The 20,857-nt window shown below is 34.9% G+C and overlaps 1 protein-coding gene across 7 annotated transcripts; it reads right to left on the minus strand.

The window, feature by feature from the left end:
- Positions 1–8,422: 8,422 nt before the first annotated feature.
- LOC106053329 (integumentary mucin C.1-like) lies at positions 8,423–20,715 on the minus strand. 7 transcript variants are annotated; one of them, XM_056041323.1, is made up of 7 exons: positions 20,561–20,715; positions 16,298–16,495; positions 15,760–15,833; positions 15,143–15,240; positions 14,432–14,576; positions 13,711–14,178; positions 8,423–8,761 (listed from the first exon to the last, which is right to left on the minus strand). In XM_056041323.1, exons 3-7 carry the CDS (start codon positions 15,827–15,829, stop codon positions 8,703–8,705), a joined length of 840 nt encoding a protein of 279 aa, XP_055897298.1. In that variant the 5' UTR covers positions 15,830–15,833; positions 16,298–16,495; positions 20,561–20,715; the 3' UTR covers positions 8,423–8,702. The 7 variants fall into 7 exon arrangements, with proteins under 7 accessions (XP_055897298.1, XP_013064323.2, XP_055897301.1 ...); XM_013208869.2 differs by having other exon boundaries at positions 16,298–16,441; positions 20,561–20,714; XM_056041326.1 differs by lacking the exon at positions 20,561–20,715 and adding an exon at positions 20,238–20,514 and having other exon boundaries at positions 15,760–15,810.
- Between the last annotated feature and the right edge of the window lie 142 nt (positions 20,716–20,857).

Consider the following 20,857-nt stretch of genomic DNA (forward strand, 5'->3'; position numbering starts at 1 on the left):
CACACAAATGTATTTACAAACTAATTTTCAAAAAAATATATAGGAAACAAAAACAAATGAAAAAACATAACAGGAATTTAAAATTTTTTGTATGTGCTGCAAGCATAAACTGCCAAGTTAAGTTCTCTTTCAGATCTTCAAATGATGTTAAAGGGCATCTGTTTAAATGAATGCAATAAATACAAAGAAATCAAAGAAGCATTATTACGCCAGTATGGAGCAACTCCAGACAATTACAGAAAGAAGTTTTATGTCGAAAGACCAAAACAAGATGACGATCCTCAAATATACATGTCCAACATGACCATGTGGTTTGACAGATGGACATCTCTCGCCAAGGTAGAAAACACCAAGCTCTCAGACAACATCTAATAATAGACAGAATGAGTTGATAGGCCTATTAGATATGTCAAAATCAAACTCGGTTTGGTTTACGCCACGGGAACCCAAAATGCAGCCTGTTTAATAACATCGTCGATGGCTACAAGAAAGAGAAATGGGGATAAGCTACACGCTAATCTCATATCCGTATCGATGTTGAAGAAGTCCACCGTCTGTTGTGAGACAACTGCTTGATTTGCTTTAGACATGTCGCTGAATCTGGACAAACTGTTGCAAGATGCCCTTCTCTCTTTCTATTTTCCAGAGTGATTCCGATGGACGCTATCAAACTTTTTTTTTAAATCTACAAAACTGAATTTTTGTCCTTTGTTGGTATTCTAGGCTTTTTTTTTTTTTATGAAGTTTCGCAGGACGTAAAACTGTTCAGTGCTTGATTTGACTTTTTGGAAGCATCTAATTTAAGACCTTTCCCGTAAGGAGCTCTTAAATAATCTTCAGTAAAAAATATGTTAAACTCAAAGTTTCTCAATTCTATGATAGTACATTTGTAATTTATACGATAACATTTGATAAAATGTGAAAAACAACGACATTTATAATAGAATCGAAAACAATTGTTCCAATATAAACAACTTATTAATTAGCTTACAGTTTTATAGTTCAAAATAAAGATAGTTGTTTGTTTTTGAGGGGAAGATTATTTTTTCCAGCCGGGGGGGGGGATGTGACACCCCGAGCTTACCGCACCGGGTGACACCGACCATAGTGACGCCACTGCTCTTGTGTAATTTTGTTTATAAGCAATTTCTTTAACAGGTATCCAGCCACTGGAAATATTTTATATCACTCAGATTTTATTATTCCAGACCTTTTTGCAGAGTAAGCTATGAAAGCTTTGGCATTCTCTACAATCACTAATGACAAACATTTTAAATATTTTTTTTTTCAGGCAGATATTCCTAATTAGTCATTGAACTTATTTCTAATATAAAAAAAAAAAAAAGCTATCCTATTAGTCTGCCTTAATTGCCCCTTATTTCACTCTTTGAACTTAGGCCTTCATAAGTAATGGAACCTAGCTAGTCGCTAGTGACTATAACAGTAGCTACCACTGAAGATACATTCTGCAAGTTATGGAACATCAGTTTGATTCCCTTTATCCACTGGCGAATCCAGGCGGGGGGCGCTGGCGGACGAATTTCAGTATAGAATTCACACAATTTGTATACGAATTTATTACTTATGTTAATAATAATATTATTATAGCATTTATATAGCGCTACTTTCATGCTTATAGCATGCTCAGAGCGCTTTGGTCCAATTTCATTTGTGGACCAGTGGGGGGGAGGGGGTATCTAGGAATGGTTTTCCGTGCTGCCTGTAGGCGCTCTGTAAACGCAACTCTGCCCGAGTAGGGTATCGAACCTCGAGCACCCTTCTAGGTAGCCAAGACAAGCCAAGTGCAAGCGCACTTAGCCTCTCGACCACTAACTATTTATATTATAACCTACTTTTTGGATTATTTCGCCCCCCCCCCCATATCATCTAGTATGATGGCCGATTTGGTTGTGTCGGGAGAGGGCGATGGTCTCAATCCCGCCCCCCCCCCCCCCAATACACTTTCATGTGGGGGGGGGGGGGCGGTAAAATTTATTTGTAGAAATCACAGCTTGCTAACAGAATCAATTAAATATATATATGATTACAACTTGTAATTGATATTTTAACCGATCTTTACATTATGTCGTTCCCTGTTTTCCGATTGGGTGGGGGGTGGGGTTGAGGGCGGCGTTCCTACTTTTATGGAGAAATCATAGTTTGTGAACAAAATTAGTGGAATTAATATATAAATTTTATATTATGTCGCTCCCCTTCTGGTATCTTGGCCGAATCGGTGGGGTTGGGGGGGGGGGGGGGAGGGCGATTGCATGTACTGCCCTCCCCACTCTTGCCCTCTGAGTGGGGGGGGCGGTCCTATTTTTATGGAGAATCATAGTTTGTGAACAAAATTAGTTGAATTTCTATATAATATAAACTACGTATTGATATGTGAACCCATTTGTATATTATGTCTCACCACACTCTAATCTCAAATTTTATCATTAGTAAATTTAAATGAAAAAGGGTTGTACCAGGTGGGAGGGGCGATACATGCAATCGCATTTCCCCCATCGGACAAACCAATACCTTTTCTTTTTGTATCATAGTTAAGAAATTACAAAAGTTAAAAAATCTGTCACTAATAGGCCTATAAATTATATATAGGCCTACTATAAATTAAATTCTTATATCGAGACGCCCCACCCCTATTCTTTAATGCCAAATGCAATCTTTAGCAGAAATTATTAAAGGAGCGAGGACTAATCGTTTTCACTCTACCGCCCCTCCAATTTCCAGACATGAATTTATAATTATTTTAAGAAAGACTTTGCATTGGAAAAGTTAGAATTCAAACGAAATTTTTCAGTATAAGAGTCATGATTGAGATGAGTTCTAAACCCAAATAGTTTTGTCATAGTCGCTTTTTCCCAACCTTTACTCAATCTGATATTTTTCTAGTTAAATAAATTTGGGACTATAACTAACAATTTATACTTTAATTTTATTGAATATTATTTATCGAATAATTTTTTTTTTGGCGGCGATCCTCAAAGTCTTAATCTAAATATGTGGGGTATCTTATCGTTTCAAGGAACAAATCGGTTTTATTTGCAATGTATTAAGGGCCTATAAATTCATATTAGAATATTTTTCAAGTACATTATTCAAGAGGTCCTTTTTTAATAGTATGAATAATGAGCTGTAGGTCAGGAGAATGCGTTTCTTCTGTAAAGTATGCAAGAAAACGCTTTTTGGCGTCGGGGCCTCGAACACCACTGATGAATAATGAGCTGTAGTTGTCAGGAGAATGCATTTCTGCAGTGAAGACTGCAAGAAAACGCTTTTGGCGTCGAGGCTTCGCCCCGAACTCCATTGATGAATAATGAGCTGTAGATGTCAGGAAAATGCGTTTCTGCATTGAAAAATGCAAAAATAAAAAGGCTTTTGGCGTCGGGGCTTCGCCCCGAACTCCTTTGATGAATAAAGAGCTGTAGATGTCAAGAGAATGCGTTTATGTAGTTTAGAATGCAAGAAAACGCTTTTGGCGTTGGGGCTTCATCCCGAACCCCACTGATGAATAAAGAGCTGTAGATGACAGGAAAATACGTTTCTGCAGTGAAAAAAGCAAGAAAACGCTTTTGTCGTCGGGACTTCGCCCCGAGCCCCATTACGGAACCTTATAGCGCTGCCCCAGTTGTTATATATATATATAAATATATATATATATATATATATATATATATATATATATATATATATATATATATATATATATATATATATATATACATATCATGGTTTTGAGTTTAAGATCCCCCTACAGAGCATTTTGAGGCGGAAAACCCCCAACAGATGATTTTGACGATAAAACTTCTCTTTTCGATATAAAATCTAAAGGAAACTACGGTCACTTAATTCCAAGAGCGTATTCAAGAGAGTTTACACATTTTTACCAGTGGCAGGGCGCCATTAATAAACTGCAGGGAATAGTCATCTGCCGAAATTGAAAAACACTAAATGTGGCTCAAGAAAGATGGCTAAGACAGATTTTAGGAGTCAGTTATAGAGATCGGGTCTAAATCAAGGAAATCCTATGCCGAACTTGGAGTCGACCCCTTAGTAAGATTGTGAGAGAGCGACGCATGAGCTAGTTTGCGGGACATGTTCTCCGACAAAATGAAGTCAAATCCAAATCTAGAATAGATTTAGATTTGTAAGCAGCTTCATTAACAGTTGATTGTTTTTTAATGTGCATATTTTAGATTCCATAATTGATACGAAATTGTTTCTTTTGGGTAGATTTAATTTTAGATCTAGATCTTGTTACAGATATCTAGAGCCTTGGGTTTTTGAGGTACCTTTTCTACTAGAGTGAAATCTAAACCTACAGCCTACATTGATTGCTACATCTAGCCAGTAGTCTAAATCTAAGTCTATTACACACCTGGTCATATCTAGAGCTAGAATGTAGACTAGAATTAGATTTAGGGCTAGATCTAGATCTATATCTAAATCTAGCAAAATCTAGATCTATATTTAGATTACACAATTAGATCTAGATATAGATTTACGTACATTCTATTATAAGTGCCTTGTTCTACATCCATTCTAGATCTAGAGGAATTAGAACTAATCAATCAATTAATTCCCAATTAGTTTGAAGACTCTGACACATTAAAAGGAACTCAACTTTATTGAGATTAGTAAGATCTAGACTTAGACCTAGTAAATATTTAAATCTTAAATATTTAAATCTTCGCGCGTCAGCGCGCTCGAAAAAAAAAAAAGCGACACTATCTCGTGGTAGATCTAATAGGAATTGTCCATTTCCAGGCATTGACCTGGCACTGATCTATATATATAGTAGTTTATTTATTTCGGACATTACATGAATTCGGACATTCGCTGTTTTTTGTGGTCATTAAATAATTATTTTAATATGTATTATAAAACTAGCACGCTGTATAATGTGCTTGTCCATTTTCCAATGATTCTAACCCAATTTCCTTCCATTTAGCTGTCTTTTTATGTAAGAAAAACGAATTTCAAATTTGTTAGTCAGGTTGTTGTTTTTTCCTATGTTACCCGGATGACTTTACCTCTTTCTAGGGTTAAGACTATATTTTTTGATTGGCTAAGTCTATACTAATGAGCCCGGCAATATTTATTCTGTTTTTTGAGCTAATTTATTTGATTCATAAGCCAAGTTTTCTAATTCTATACCAAAAAAAAAAAATAATACTGTGTCCGAATTAAATTACGATTTTCTTACCAAAATTTATTTCGGACAGCCAGTTTTGGACATCAATAAAAATGATCTTATATTATATTTCTTCGTTTGTTGTTGTTTTTTTAAATAGAGAATAAATGGGTAAATGTTTGGAGTGAGCTTGGTACATTGAATGAAGTTAAATGCTTAGATCTAGACCTACTAGATAGATCTAGATTTATATAGAGAGAATATAGAGGATTCAGTTAGCAAGAATGGCTATCGTAACCTGTAGGGGCCTACTATACTACAAAAGATCATCTGTATTAGAAATTTATTAAATTAATAAACAAAAAAAAAACACAAACATTCAACACACATCTAATCATGCAAACCCCAAACATTCAACACACATAAAATGAACAAACATAAAATAAGTCTAAAAGTCGGTGCAGAAATCACTATTCCAGTGACCTAATTTTGGTAGAATAATTGTGTTCATATTTTTACTTTTTGTGTTCGTATTTATGCATAGTTTGAAAACATCGTAATGATTTCATGTGAGGGGCTATGCCTGGGGATCTTAAAATTTAGTTAATGTTAATATAGAATTAAAATCTGAGTTTATTGATGCCTAAATATAGAGACTGTCCGAAATAAATTATGGTGTCCGGAATCAAATAATGTGGGTCAAATGTGTCCGAATTAAATGAAAACACACGGCCTCTTTGACCTTAAATATAATAACAAATATAGGTTTGGGGAAGAAATATAAGTAGTCATCCTTATTCTTTTATGACTATAGAATATTTTGATACGTCATTTTCTTTTCTATGTCAAACCATTGTAAAATAATGCGCTATCAAAGTCAAACTTTCAAATTTGGGCCTATAGGTGTCCGAATAGCATAAACTACTCTATATATTATTAGCAAGAACTACTTTTTTTTTTTTGTTTTGGTTTTTTATTATTAATTTTTTTTTTCTGCTTTAGAGGGGGAATTGCGTATTTTCAGATGATAAACCGTACTCGCGTATTTTCGAGTCCATTTGCGTACAAAATAAGCAAGATGCGTAGGCCCTACTTGTATGCAACTCAGCGTCTAGAGCTAATTTAAATTACAACTCTTTATTAGTATAATTAAATCTATATATTAAATTCTGTATGAATGCATTGGTAAAATAGTAGGTCTAGAGCTACTTATTATAAATGACATTCGTAGATTTATGTTAATAAATTAAGTGGAATAGATCTATTGTTCTAGAACTTTAGAATCTACATATTTTTTGGCATCTCGTACAGCACAGTAGATAAACTTACAAAAGCCGTCAAGTCGCAATAGGTTCTGCGTATATGTATAGGCTACAGTTCATGTTATTCACGGTTCTGCGTATAATGTAGGCGTAGTCATATAGGCCTATCACCACATGGGCACATGTGATTCGTAAAACATTAAAATACATAGTAAACATTGCACTCATCATTAATCTTCGGAATCACTGACATTGTCATTAAGTAGACTCTATATCTAGATCTACATTTCAGATCGAATCTAGTTTAGAAATCTAGATTCTATCTTAAGACTAGATTGTCACTAGTCTAGATCTAGCTCTACCTGACTATTAAATTCTATTAATTAGGATAGGCCTAATTCTACTATCTAGATTATTTTATATAGAGCCTGTATCTAGATCTAGACTCATTCTATAGCTAGTCTAGAATAGATCAGACTCAGTAGATCTACCGTCTATAGTCTATACAATATTGAATATACTTCTACTTATAGATCTACTTTTCAACGCCAATGTAATAATAATAATAAGGCTTGTCATCGAGTCCGAAGATTCACGAGGATTTCGAATGCAATATTTCCCAACGATACGCAGCCCCAGCTGTGACTTACATATTTCCCCCAAAGCAAGGCAAGCATAACCATTGTCCGCCTATGGTCGATTAAGATTATCTTTGCCGTCTGCGACTGTCTTAGAAAAATCTGGTATCATTACAATCTAGCATCATCGTAATTTAGTCATAAAAATAACCTTATGTTCATTGTGGGCTAGCAGGGTGCAATCATAGGCATAGAGAAGTTCTGTTATGACCATTTCTTTTGAAGAAAGCCGTCCAAACAAAACGTGATGTCGATGCCTTCTTGCAATCGCTGCCTCATTTGACCCAGCATTACGCCAAAGAAGATAGCGAATAGAGTAGGAGCAAGTACGCAGCTTGCTTCATGCCATTTTGTATTGGGAAATTATTGACATATATATGTCACCATTATGTCTATTTTTGTCCCACATGAAACTGCTTGAGAATAGATAGGAGCGTAGTTGGGCATCCGAGCCTGGCCAAAATCCTCAACTAACGCGTGTCAAAAGCCTTGGTGAGGTCCACGAAGGCAGCGTATATATAGGTTTATATAGTATACTAGACTTAAATCTAGTCTAAAATCATGACTGTCTAAGACTCTTCCAGTAGGCCTAAATTCTGATTAAATTAGATTCTGTTTCTACTATATTTATATCCTAGATATATATTCTAGAGGTAGATCGATACTGATTATATATTCAAAATGAATATTTATGATTATATACATGCAGATTATAGGCCTAACTAGATTTGATAGATCTATGACTATTATGACAAGGCCCATGGCATGCGTGAGATCAATTTTTCAAAGCAATGGACTTCATCTAAAACAAGTTCATTCATATATTCACATGCGATTTTTTTTATACCTATAATCAGGTATAAACATCAGGAGAAAACACGACCTCTTAACTCAAGAAAACGTTAAGAAATTAAAACAGACAACAAAATAAACAGTGGGATTCATAAAAAACGAATAGTCACAATTGATTACAGTAACACCTTTTTAAAAACACCTTTTAAAAGTTTTAAAATCATAATTTTTATTTTTACAATTATTTTTGAATGTGAAATTGTGTATCGGAAAATGCCGGGTACTTGAATTAAGCTAGTCCTAAAAAATATACACAGATCTTGGGTAAAAGACTCATCAAATAAGGTATTGTAAATGTGTAGTTTCACGCGCTAGTTTCAGGTCTTTTATTTTTATATCGGGTTTTATCCCAACTACCCGTACTTTTGTGCAGAATTTTTTTTTCTATCAGGCACACTTAAATATAAAGCATAATAATGTCAGTTTAAAGAGAACTGAAAAATGCAAAAGATATATAAGGAAAAAGCTTTTCCGGCCCAATATGATTCTAGTTTTCAATCAAAGAAACGAAACGCATTAGACCAACAAAGCCCAAAACAATTGGTAAAAATATTTCCAATAGCACAGATTTATTGTTGTTGATCTAGATTTATTACAAATTTAATTAGGTTACATAACAGATCCAAACTAACATACAATTGACTTTGTATTCTAGATCTAGACTCCTATAAGCTTTGGATTTTTTTAAAAAGGAATTTTATGTTTTTCTTGTTTATTTCTACATTTCCAGATTTCTTGTATTACTCGGCAGTGTACAGATTGAGCATAGACAGGTTCAACAGGTAGAGACAAACACGTGTACACGTTTTAAATAATTTGTGTGCTCCGTGTTGAGCAAGGGCGATCTTCAACTTGTACTTGTTTCCCTGGAATGAATCAGAAGAATAGAATAAGCTTTTCAAATCTGACGGATCTTTTCTCAATACTTTCTCAACTTTTGAAATAAAACCTTAAAGAATATATATAAGTAGAAAAAAAAAAGCAAGTATTATTTAAACTAAAGAAATACATTAAAACAGTTTACGATGACGCAAAGTGAGAACGATAGTTTCTTTTAAATTTTGATGGAATTTTTTTTTTAGGTAACAATATTAAATATAATTAGGTCTAAGCCATGTTTATTTATTTTTTAAACTTTCATTAGATCTAATTTAAGCCAGCGTTTCTGAAACCGTGCCCCCCCCCCCCCACCCACCCCAAACGTCGTCCACTCAAAAAAAAAAAGGGGGGGGGGTCGGAGGCGAGCTCCTGACAAGGGGTGACGAAAAATAAGTATTTCAGTTGTAGCTATCAATATCAATCCAAGTTAAAATCTTGACGAAGATAACTTCATAACTTTGCATAACAATAACTAATGAAATAAAATATTAGAGCTTAATACATTCGCTCAACAGTTGACGAAGATTATACTAAGATGATCACGCGCATTACAGACGTACTTGCGCTATATAGGTACCTCGAATTAAGTCTTTAATCGGATCTGCGACTATTAAAAAAAATATTTCTTTGAATAGTGCAGTCTGACTGAGAAAAAACAACTTCAAAATCGGCCAGTCTTATTCCTTTATAATTAACTTTTTTTTTCTTTTTACAATAGCTCTGCTTAGCACTTAGGAGGAGAAAATGGGCATTGTAGATACCAACAAAAAAAAATAATTTTTGAAGCACAGAAGAAAATGCCTTGACCAGGGCTCCGTTCCCAACCCCATTGATGGAGCTTGCAGCGCTCTCTACAGACCCTCTAACAGTCTAACTGGATTGAGTAGGAACCAGTTGCCTCGGCATTATTATCTTCAGAAATATCCTTTTAGTAGATACAAAACATTAAAAATTATCTACGAAATACAACTTGTACCGTATATTAAAACTCAAAGGAGTAGATGTAAGAAAAATTCATTTATATTCTAAACATTTTGTAAATATTTATGAAAAAAACAACAACTGATAATAGTTTCATAAAAATATGATTTTTTTCTTTCTTTTCCCATTCTTAAAACCCTTCCATACTTCATTGTAGGAACATTCAGGGCTTCCCCATGTCTCCAGCTGTTCTGGGGGAGGGGGGCGCGAACGAATTTTTTCGTCCCGGGGGGGGTTGCCACCGGTAAAAGTGTTAAGTGTAGTATTGTGTAGTAAATATTAGAGGGGCTTCAGTGCACAACGTTTTGGTGCGACTGTTTCGGCACAGTTTAAATAGTATACAATCCCCTCCCTCCCCCCCAAAAAAAAAAAAATAATTATAATAATTATTACTATTTCATTAACGCATATTGCGAACCGTGAATGGTTGTGGGGCTCGAATCCTAAGATTTGGGCTAGGATGTAATAATCTTCAATTCTGAAGTAAATCATAAAACCCCTCAGATAAATTCTATTTAATATATGCGAAACACACATGATGATATTCATCCGTTTTCTCCCTAGTTCGAACTTTTCCCGCCCCCATTCCCTGTCTTCCTGCAGGAGGATTGGGCTTCAACATCTTCTTTGGGAACGTCCGAAACTCATCCAACAAACATGAACAACAAAAACATAGAATGCAATAAAATGAAATTCATCAGCTCCACTGCAGTAGAATTCTGTACAAAACATTTTGTAACTTACCTCTTGATCACCACTGACTGAGACATCGTCACAAGGTAGTAAAAAAGAGTAATAAAGTTTCTCTTTCAGACCTTGTGGTCTATAGGGTAGATGATGTAAAAGTCATGAGGTAACTTACCTCTCCAACAAATAGTTGACGTCGACAAAATGATTTTATAAACAAATCGCTGTTTAAGTCGCCAAAAAAAAAAATAAATAAAAAAAAAACCAACAAAAAAAAAACTGAAGTTTTTCACAACGCAAATAATCACGGGCGTCGTTTACTTTAAACTCTGGAAGAAAACAAAAAAAGGAACAAGCGTGGATTTAATATTAATGTAGGACTTCTTGGCGATCTCTCTATGTAATGAGATCTTCCAGTCACAATCCATCTTCATAATAATTAAAAGCCTAATGATCCAGCCATGAATCAGTTTCTAGCTACTCTTCCACAATTGTAAAAACTTTGGCCTTTTCACCAGGTGTTTGAAATAGGTTTGGTCACCACCTATTAGTTGTAACGAGACTATGCTGCTTCCTCTGGACACCGAATTCTTATTCATATTTAAAACTACACAGTCTATCATAAACTTCAACGTAAATTCAAAACTAAAAAATATTGTAGGTTTTCGTATATATAAGGCACATTTATTGGCGTATCCGGTTTACAGAAAAGGTTGATTTTCGTACTCGTTGACAAATCCATAAGTAGCATGCGTTTTGGTGTAACCGGTGTACAGAATAATGGAGGCGTTGATAAGCTATGTATTTTGTAATGATAATTTTTAAGCATTTTAACACAACAGAATCAATTTTACTAAGCTTTTTCGTTTGATGCTTATTTTTAATATTTAAGTTGGCAACTGGAGTTTATTTTAGCCTACTTGACACTGTTTAGTTTTTTGTCAAAGCCATTGAATAAATTGGTGCACTTTTTTTTAAGCACTGTAGAATTAAAAAAATCAAAATGTAAACAAAGCGCAGATTATCGCGCAGGGCCGGCCATACGAATTGCGAGGCCCAATTTAATGGATGATTGCGAGGTTCCTCTTTTAATTTGTTTTTTTTTAGAATAACAACTATTACTATTAATTAGATAGCAGCATTTGTTATACAACTTGCACAGGAAGCAACTCAAACGCAATAGGTGCCTGTGGGGTAGTTAAAGTTACGTCAATCGTACAACTAGTCTACACTAAATATGTTAACCCTTTAAGTCCTACATCTTTAAAAGCCTTTGACAAAAACCATGACAGTGTAAATTGAGGGACCACTGCCAGGCGCTGGTCCCAATTGGAGCAATCGGCCCAAGGCCGGCCTTGCTACTGTGAACTCTACTATGAAAATCTCCAATAGTTGGGTTAAACATGTGAACACAAGCAGTCGGCAAAAATAATGTTCAGATTTATATGTAGAGCAAAAAGGATGAAATTCAGTATCCTATTTTAACGAACTCTTTCAATGGATGATGCCTTTTGAAAACTAACTTAAAGAATTCAAATTAGGTCCGTTTTAGCTTGAGCTTTAACCCCTCCGACCAAAAAAAATTCATATCTGTGGACTTTTCATTTGACTCAAAGATAGTCTGTTCATTTAAAATGTATGCTACAACCAGAACCTGGTGTGACCACAGCACGATACAAGTTAAAAAAAAATTTTATACATAGAAAAAACAACTTGTGACCAGAATGAAGACTTGGGATAACGAAAACGACGAAAAGCAAAATAGAAGGAGAACCAAATCAATTGAATGGCTTCATGTTTCTATAATCTACCAAGTGTCTACATGTTTCTATAATCTACCATGTGTCTTCATGTTTCTATAATCTACCAAGTGTCTTCATGTTTCTATAATCTACCATGTGTTTTCATGTTTCTATAATCTACCAAGTGTCTTCATGTTTCTATAATCTACCATGTGTCTTCATGTTTCTATAATCTACCATGTGTCTTCATGTTTCTATAATCTACCATGTGGCTTCATGTTTCTATAATCTACCAAGTGTCTTCATGTTTCTATAATCTATCAAGTGTCTTCATGTTTCTATAATCTACCATGTGTCTTCATGTTTCTATAATCTACCATGTGTCTTCATGTTTCTATAATCTACCATGTGTCTTCATGTTTCTATAATCTACCAAGTGTCTTCATGTTTCTATAATCTACCATGTGTCTTCATGTTTCTATAATCTACCATGTGGCTTCATGTTTCTATAATCTACCATGTGGCTTCATGTTTCTATAATCTACCAAGTGTCTTCATGTTTCTATAATCTACCATGTGTCTTCATGTTTCTATAATCTACCAAGTGCCTTCATATTTCTATAATCTACCATGTGGCTTCATGTTTCTATAATCTACCAAGTGTCTTCATGTTTCTATAATCTACCATGTGCCTTCATGTTTCTATAATCTACCATGTGGCTTCATGTTTCTATAATCTACCATGTGCCTTCATGTTTCTATAATCTACCATGTGGCTTCATGTTTCTATAATCTACCAAGTGTCTTCATGTTTCTATAATCTACCACGTGGCTTCATGTTTCTATAATCTACCAGCGTCTTCATGTTTCTATAATCTACCATGTGTCTTCATGTTTCTATAATCTACCAAGTGTCTTCGTGTTTCTATAATCTACCATGTGTCTTCATGTTTCTATAATCTACCAAGTGTCTTCATGTTTCTATAATCTACCATGTGTCTTCATGTTTCTATAATCTACCATGTGGCTTCATGTTTCTATAATCTACCATGTGCCTTCATGTTTCTATAATCTACCAAGTGTCTTCATGTTTCTATAATCTACCATGTGTCTTCATGTTTCTATAATCTACCAAGCGTCTTCATGTTTCTATAATCTACCATGTGGCTTCATGTTTCTATAATCTACCAAGCGTCTTCATGTTTCTATAATCTACCAAGTGTCTTCATGTTTCTATAATCTACCAAGTGTCTTCATGTTTCTATAATCTACCATGTGCCTTCATGTTTCTATAATCTACCAAGTGTCTTCATGTTTCTATAATCTACCAAGTGTTTTCATGTTTCTATAATGAAACAAAATACACAGGCCTACTAGTGGCAGCTTACAAAAGAATACAGCATAAACAATAAAAACACAAGAGAGGAGAGGTAACAAATGACAAGAAACAAATGACAGGAAACAAATGACAGGTACAAAATGACTCATGACGGAGTAAGGTCACTAAAGAAGGTAGAATGTCTTACTTATTTGGGTTGTGGTTAGTGTGGATGCCGTCGCTGTTGTCGTGGTGTTCTTCAGCGTAGTCACTTGGGTTGTGGAGATGGTTGATGCTGTGGTCTTCTGAGTTGTAACCATAGAAGGCATCATTGTAGTCGTCAACATTTGGTTTGGCGTCGTAATCCCAGATGACGTTGAATTAATTGATGTCACCATTGGTTTGGAAGTGGTTGATGATGTCACCATTTGTATGGAAGTGGTTGATGTCATCATTGATGTGGAAGTGGTTGATGTCACCATTGGTATGGAAGTGGTTGATGGTACCATTGGTGTGGAAGTGGTTGATATTGTAGCTCCTGAAGATATAGAAACGTTAGCTGTTTCTGTAGTCACAGATGCTGATGTAGTGGTTGAAAATGTAACTCCAGGAGATGTTGTAGAAGCTGCTGATGTAGTTATTGATGTGGTGCTTATCACTGATGTCACAGAGGTATCTTAAAAAATAAAAATATCATAATCACATTTTAATTCATCCAGTACATTTTGAGGTACACTTTAGTTACAGCTCCATTCTTTTTAACAACATGTTAACAAAAAAACCCCCCAAAAAACTAGATCGCTGTCTACCTTTTGGATTTGTCATGTAGTTTGAACCCGGGACTATCAAGACGACAGTCAAGAGCTCATACTAAACGACCAGGGAATCATCCTGCAGCCGTAGGATCTACTAAATTAGAACTGACTTACCGCTTATTATAATTTCGCATTTTTTGAGAAAAATTTTATCTCCATCAGATTGGAAAACCCCGGAGCTATAGCTGCTAAATTTACACACACCAACATGGGTCGTAGCTTCACATTGGGCAGTGGACAGGCATTCCTTTAGGCAGTCCTAAAAATATGGTCAAATATAGTCATTAGAACAAGTAATAGAAAAAAGAATGCAAAAAAAAGTGTCAAAACGTATTACGGGGAATAGATCCATATATATATATATATATCTCATTAAATAGCTTTTATTCCTCTTATTTCGTAATTAAATCAAATAATAAATCACCAAAAATTAATTAACTAGTTGTTTATTTTTTTATTGATTCATGTCTTGTCAGGTTCAATGAATAAATTTGCAGAGTTTTACCTTGATCCGAGAATGGGAAATGGGAGAAAAAAAACAGAACAGAGTGAGTAGATATTGAGTAGATATAAGCTTTGTAAAAACAGGACTCACTAAACGTTGTGCAATTAAGAATAGGTATTAGTTTCACCAAAGACAGCAAAACAAGCAAAGTACATAAAAAAGACTTTAAAAATAAACAAAAAAAAAACCAAAACTTATATTAATGGGTATCAATCTGTGCTTGTTTGTTTTGTAGCTGATGAAGGCCTCGTGGCCCAAACGTCCTTTGTTTTACTTGGTCCGGCTGGGTTACATGTTTATTGTATTTTCTAGTATTTTACTTGTTCGGGCATTGCCGTGCCGATTGTCCAGCTAGCATCAGGCAGGTTGCTGTCTAGCTGTTCTTTCATCACACATTGGGGTTCGGGCTGAGTCTGAACTGGTAGAAGAAATACAAAACTTAGTGTCAACAATATTAGGGTTACATTAGGATTTGTTGTCTCGTGTAGGCTTAACGTTGAGTATACAGACTTAGGGAGAACATTCATAATGATCTACAAATATATTAGTTTCGTCATTCTGTGAACAGCACAACATAGGCTCTACACACTACACAAGTTCTACACTACACCATTTCTACACTACACCATTTCTACACACTACACAAGTTCTACACTACACCTTTTCTACACAAAACACAAGTTCTATACACTAAAAAAGCTCCACATTTCACTACACATTATATAAGTTTTACACTACCTATTACGTTGTACACACCACAAAAATTATATATACACTACACAAGCTTTACACAACACGAGTTCTACACAATACACACGTTGTTTTACTACACAGGTTCTAAACACTACACAAGTTCTAAACACTACACAAGTTCTTTCACTGATCTTAATATATATTTTTAAGAACAAATATTTGTTATTTAAAAAAATATACGTACCATTCTCAAATACTGTAAGAACTATAACAAAATGCATCCATCCACAATGAGCTGTGTACAAACAAATCATCTTTCTACTGAAACATTGAAACTGATCAAAGTCTCTCAATAACTTTTAATATAACTTAATTCTTAACAACAGCCAAAAAATATTTTGTTTACATATAATTATGACTAGAGAGCCTGAAATGAAACTGATTTCGTTTTAAAACACCATAAATCCAAAGGGCTCCTTCTTGCTTGAAACTGTAACTACAACCTGTCAAGATTATGTTCAAAATGATTAACTTAGACCTCTAGTAAGGGGAATCAACTTGTGGGAAAAAAAGAAAGAGTCAACTTTATAGTTTACAGGTAATATATCTATGTTTTGACCATGATTTACTTTTAAAATGACTAATTTCTAAACACATTTCACAACCCAAACATTTCACAACCCAATACAAGGTGATGCATTTTGTTGAGATATGTTAAAATTATAGACCTGTTTAGTTTAAATTAAAATCACTATCCACGGAAACTATATTCTTTTACTTACCGATCTGTTGTAAGATCGAACACAGCTGTGTTGCTCACCCTACCCCTCTTTCTCCATACATAAATGATGTGTCCACTAATGCTACACTATGCTTGCTGCATGTCACATTCTCCTAGTTAATTACGAGGTTGTTTAAGTTGTAACCTTAAAACACACAAACACCAGGTGACAAGCAATGACGTAATGTTGTGAGTGTGCCTGTTAAAAATGATATTACTTGCATAAACATAAATAAAGCAGATATACAGGTTGGGTTGGCCTATACCAGGGTCGGTCTTAGGCCACTGCAACCAATGCGGCTGCAGTGGGCCCCGCACTTTCATAGGCCTTGCGCTAATTCTTGGTGTAAATTATTATTGTAAATCATTATAAATTATAACAGGTTTCTCGTGGCCTCCAGATTTTCCAGGAGCTCCAGGAGCTCCTGGAAATCTCCTGAAACTATTAAAATCTACTGAAAACTCATACAAATCTAACGCTGCATACTCATTTCTGGACTTGAATTTTCACTGTTATTTGTAGTAGGCCTATTTGTTTTGAATAACAATCACAGATGCAGATCAGTCAACACATGGTTTTTCTTATAAGTATCTACTTACTACTTAGAACTATTATTGTTTAGTCACGAAAAGATCGCCCTGTAAGTAGATCTAGTAATAAAAAAGTCTTGTTTTAAAACTTTTTCACCTATATTTTAAATGGCTGTGGATTAAGCAAGTTAAATCTGTGTATATTGTAATAACAGTTTTATAGTTCACGAGAGGCGTTTGTTCAACTTATTTAAAATGTATTTATGAACAAAATAGAACTCCTACATTGGTTCAGTTGTAGCCTACTAGCTGTTAGAAGCTAAAAACCAACTACTAACAACGGGAAGGTGGAGGGCCGCAAAAACGAAGTTTTATTTTCATTGTTGTCATTATTCCATGTCTAAATATTATTAAAATAACATACAAATGTTTAAAAAATTAAATTAAAATATCTTAAATTAGAGACGTCGTTTCATCTTCTATAAGGACCTCGTCAAGTGTAGACCTTTTTGGCGATAGGCGTATGCAACAAGATGGGTCAAAACTTTTTGAAGAAAACATTTAAAAACATCTCCGTTAATTTGATTCTTTCGGATTTTCTTGTTCTATTTCCATTGCAGAGTTCTACCTCTTTATTAGTAGACCTAATAAGGCCCTCTACTTTTTTTTACTAGGATGAATAGTGCTTTCTGAAAGAAAACACATGTATATTGGCCTTTCTGACATTCTTGCTACAAGAAAAAAGGCGTTGTACACGCGAGGAGGAAGAATTTTTAAAGCTCAAAACACCCTAAATGCGCCGGGGTCCCGTCCCGAAATAAAACCCCTTGAGGGCTTGAGTGGGAATCTGCCGCATCTTCAATTTTATCTCCAGAAAGAACTTTTTACAAAACTTTAAAATCATATAGGAAACACTATTATTATTAATGTTTTTGTTTCTTACACACCTCATGTTGAAATACATAAACATTTTCGGGGATTTCACCCAATTACTGATACAACTGGAGAAAGACTTTATGACTTCATAATAAACAAAAATGCAAAGTTAAAAATAGGAAATAAAACCTCTAAGAGGACACGAGGGATACGACATTTGTGCGAATATGAAAAAAACAACGAATGGTCTACACTCTACAAAAATGGTTTTAAATCGCAGGGCGCTTTCAATACAGGGGAAGGGGGCAGCATTTTAAAATTTCGCACGCAGGCGGCCACAACCCTTGCGGCGCCCCTGATTATAGCTACTTTACTTTTTATTCTTCTGTCCTGGAGTTTCTCTAGTGTTTTTACTAATGGTGTTACTCTAATCAAATTTGAATATTCATTTGTTATAAATCTAACTGCTCTTTTTTGTATTTCTTCTAGTTTCTTTGTATTTTCTTGAGTTGAGGGATCTCAGAGGATGCATATTCTAATATTGGCCTAACTTAAGTTAAATAGCATTTTAGTTTTATGTTCTTGTTTGATTTGTAAAAAAAATATTTTAATAAAACCTAAAGCTTTGCTTGATTTTTAAATAATTCCATCAATATGGATATACATGTTGCGATATCTATTCATTTATTATTACACCTATATATTTTGATTTTTAAGTCTCTATAATTGATTTACCAAGAAGAAAATAAATAGTTTGTATTTGTTTTAGATTTTTAAAATCTTAATAACAGGCATTTTTTCGGTTGGAAAGACATGCTCCAATTTGATTCCCATTTCTGTATGTCTTCAATTTTTGTTTTATTGCAGTATTTTGTGTTGCTCTTATTGTTCTATATATTATGCAGTCCTCTGCAAATAATCTGAATTTTGAGCCTGAACTAATGCAATTTTGGTAGGCCATTTATGTAAATTAGAAACAGTAGTGGGCCAAAGACTGTGCCATGCAATAAGGCGTGACTTGACGGAGTTTAGTTCATTGGTTAATATGTATGAGTAAATGCATGACGCGTAGGACATAATCATCTTCTTTTTTGAATTAAAGTCTGTAACTTATAAGATAAGAAGATAAGATGTTTGAGATTAATATTATTGGTGTTCATTTGGAGCCATGTATTATTACAGTTTGTTCTCTTCCTATTAGGACTTTCTGAATCCACTCAACTATTAGAAAAATCAACACTATTTAGGCTACATAAAATAAACACTATTTAGGCTACATAAAATAAACATTATTTAGGCTACATAAAATAAACACTATTTAGGCTACATAAAATAAATACTACATGACGCCATGGTCCCATTCCAACACCTAAATCTCTCACACGTGACTCTGAGCGCCATGCCCTGGAAAACTGTTCAGCGGACGGACTAAACCATGTGAGGGGGTGGTGATAACATGGCACTACTGGGCAAAAGGCCTTCTAGACTAAGGTCACCGGCCAGGGAGGAAGAGTCCCAGGATGGACAACAACGGCCACATGTTCAGGACCAAGGCGAACCACCTAATTGGAAAATTACACTACTGGTCCATGGAAAAATAAAATAAATACCAGAAATAAAATCCCCATTGGAACATGGACTGTGAGATCACTAAAGAGACGAAGGAAAAGTTGAAGAGCTCACACATGAACTGAACAGACTCAGTTTAACATCATAGGACTCTCTGAAATGTGCTGGAAAAACATAGGCAAAAGAACAATAGATGAGTGCCATGAACTGGACTACAGTAAGACTACAAGATGTTCACGAACAAGGAGTAGGGTTTCTTGTACACGGGAACTACATCCACTGTGGTGTGAACTGTTACTTTATATCAAGTCAACACTTTTCCAGTCGATTAAAGGCATCATTCTTCGACATCACCATCATACAAGCCTACGCTCATACATCAACTTACCAGAACGAGGCAGTAGAAGAGTTTTTTGAGGAATTACAGGTCAATAAAGTTCCGAAAAAGAAAATCCTTGAGGAAGCGACTTCTACTAAACGTCCTAAATCAATAAGTAACTGAAATTCTGATATCGCTTATTCGGTTGTAGAGATGAAATTATACTAGTTTGCTTATGCCTAAGGCTCGCCCTGCCGTGAAACAGAGGACCTTTACATCATCTGCTCTATAGACTGCAAGGTTTGAAAGGGGAACTTTTCTTTTTACTTTATTCGTCCATTTGATAAAGATAAACGTAGAAAGCGACTTATATATCTCTACATAGGCTACTTATATATCTCTACATAGGCTACTTATATATCTCTACATAGGCTACTTATATATCTCTACATAGGCTACTTATATATCTCTACATAGGCTACTTATATATCTCTACATAGGCTACTTATATATCTCTACATAGGCTACTTATATATCTCTACATAGGCTACTTATATATCTCTACATAGGCGACTTATATATCTCTACATAGGCTACTTATATATCTCTACATAGGCTACTTATATATAGGCCTACAATAACTTACTTGTCTTGATGTTAAACATTTATAATCAATAAAGTCTGTTGTCTGTCTGTCTGTGTTTCTATCTATCTATCTATCTATCTATCTATCTATTTATCAAGGCCTATCTGCTGAGACAGAGAGAAAGATAGAAATAAAGAGAGAAATGGAAAGGAAGAAAAAGATCGAAAGAGTGAGAAATGGAGCTATAAAAAGAGAAAGAGAAACAGAGAGAGAGAGAGAGAGAGAGAGAGAGAAAGAAAGAGAAAGGTATAAAATAAAAGCCTGGTGTACACATGTAAGAGTATACTATGCTCTATTTAAAGAGATCTACACAGCTCCTGTACCTGACACGTGACCTTTGTTTCATCAATCAAATGTCTTGCCTGGCGAATGTAACAACCTTCTTCTAGTCTTCAAACCACAGAGAAGGGAGACAAGCTTCTTGAAATACTTTGATGACGTTCCATCTTTTCTGTTGACTTTTATTTGATCATTTGAACAATTTTAGGACGCCATTTCCTTATATCGCTGCATCTAATTCTCAGAGAGAGAGAGAGAGACAGAATGAGATGCGGAGGTGGGGAGGGGGGGATGGATGATAGAACTTTAGGCTAAGTTTTAGCTGTAAACTTGAGCTTTTT

Source organism: Biomphalaria glabrata, chromosome 9 (assembly GCF_947242115.1).
Source record: "Biomphalaria glabrata chromosome 9, xgBioGlab47.1, whole genome shotgun sequence".
In the NCBI taxonomy this organism is placed as follows: Eukaryota; Metazoa; Mollusca; class Gastropoda; family Planorbidae; genus Biomphalaria; species Biomphalaria glabrata.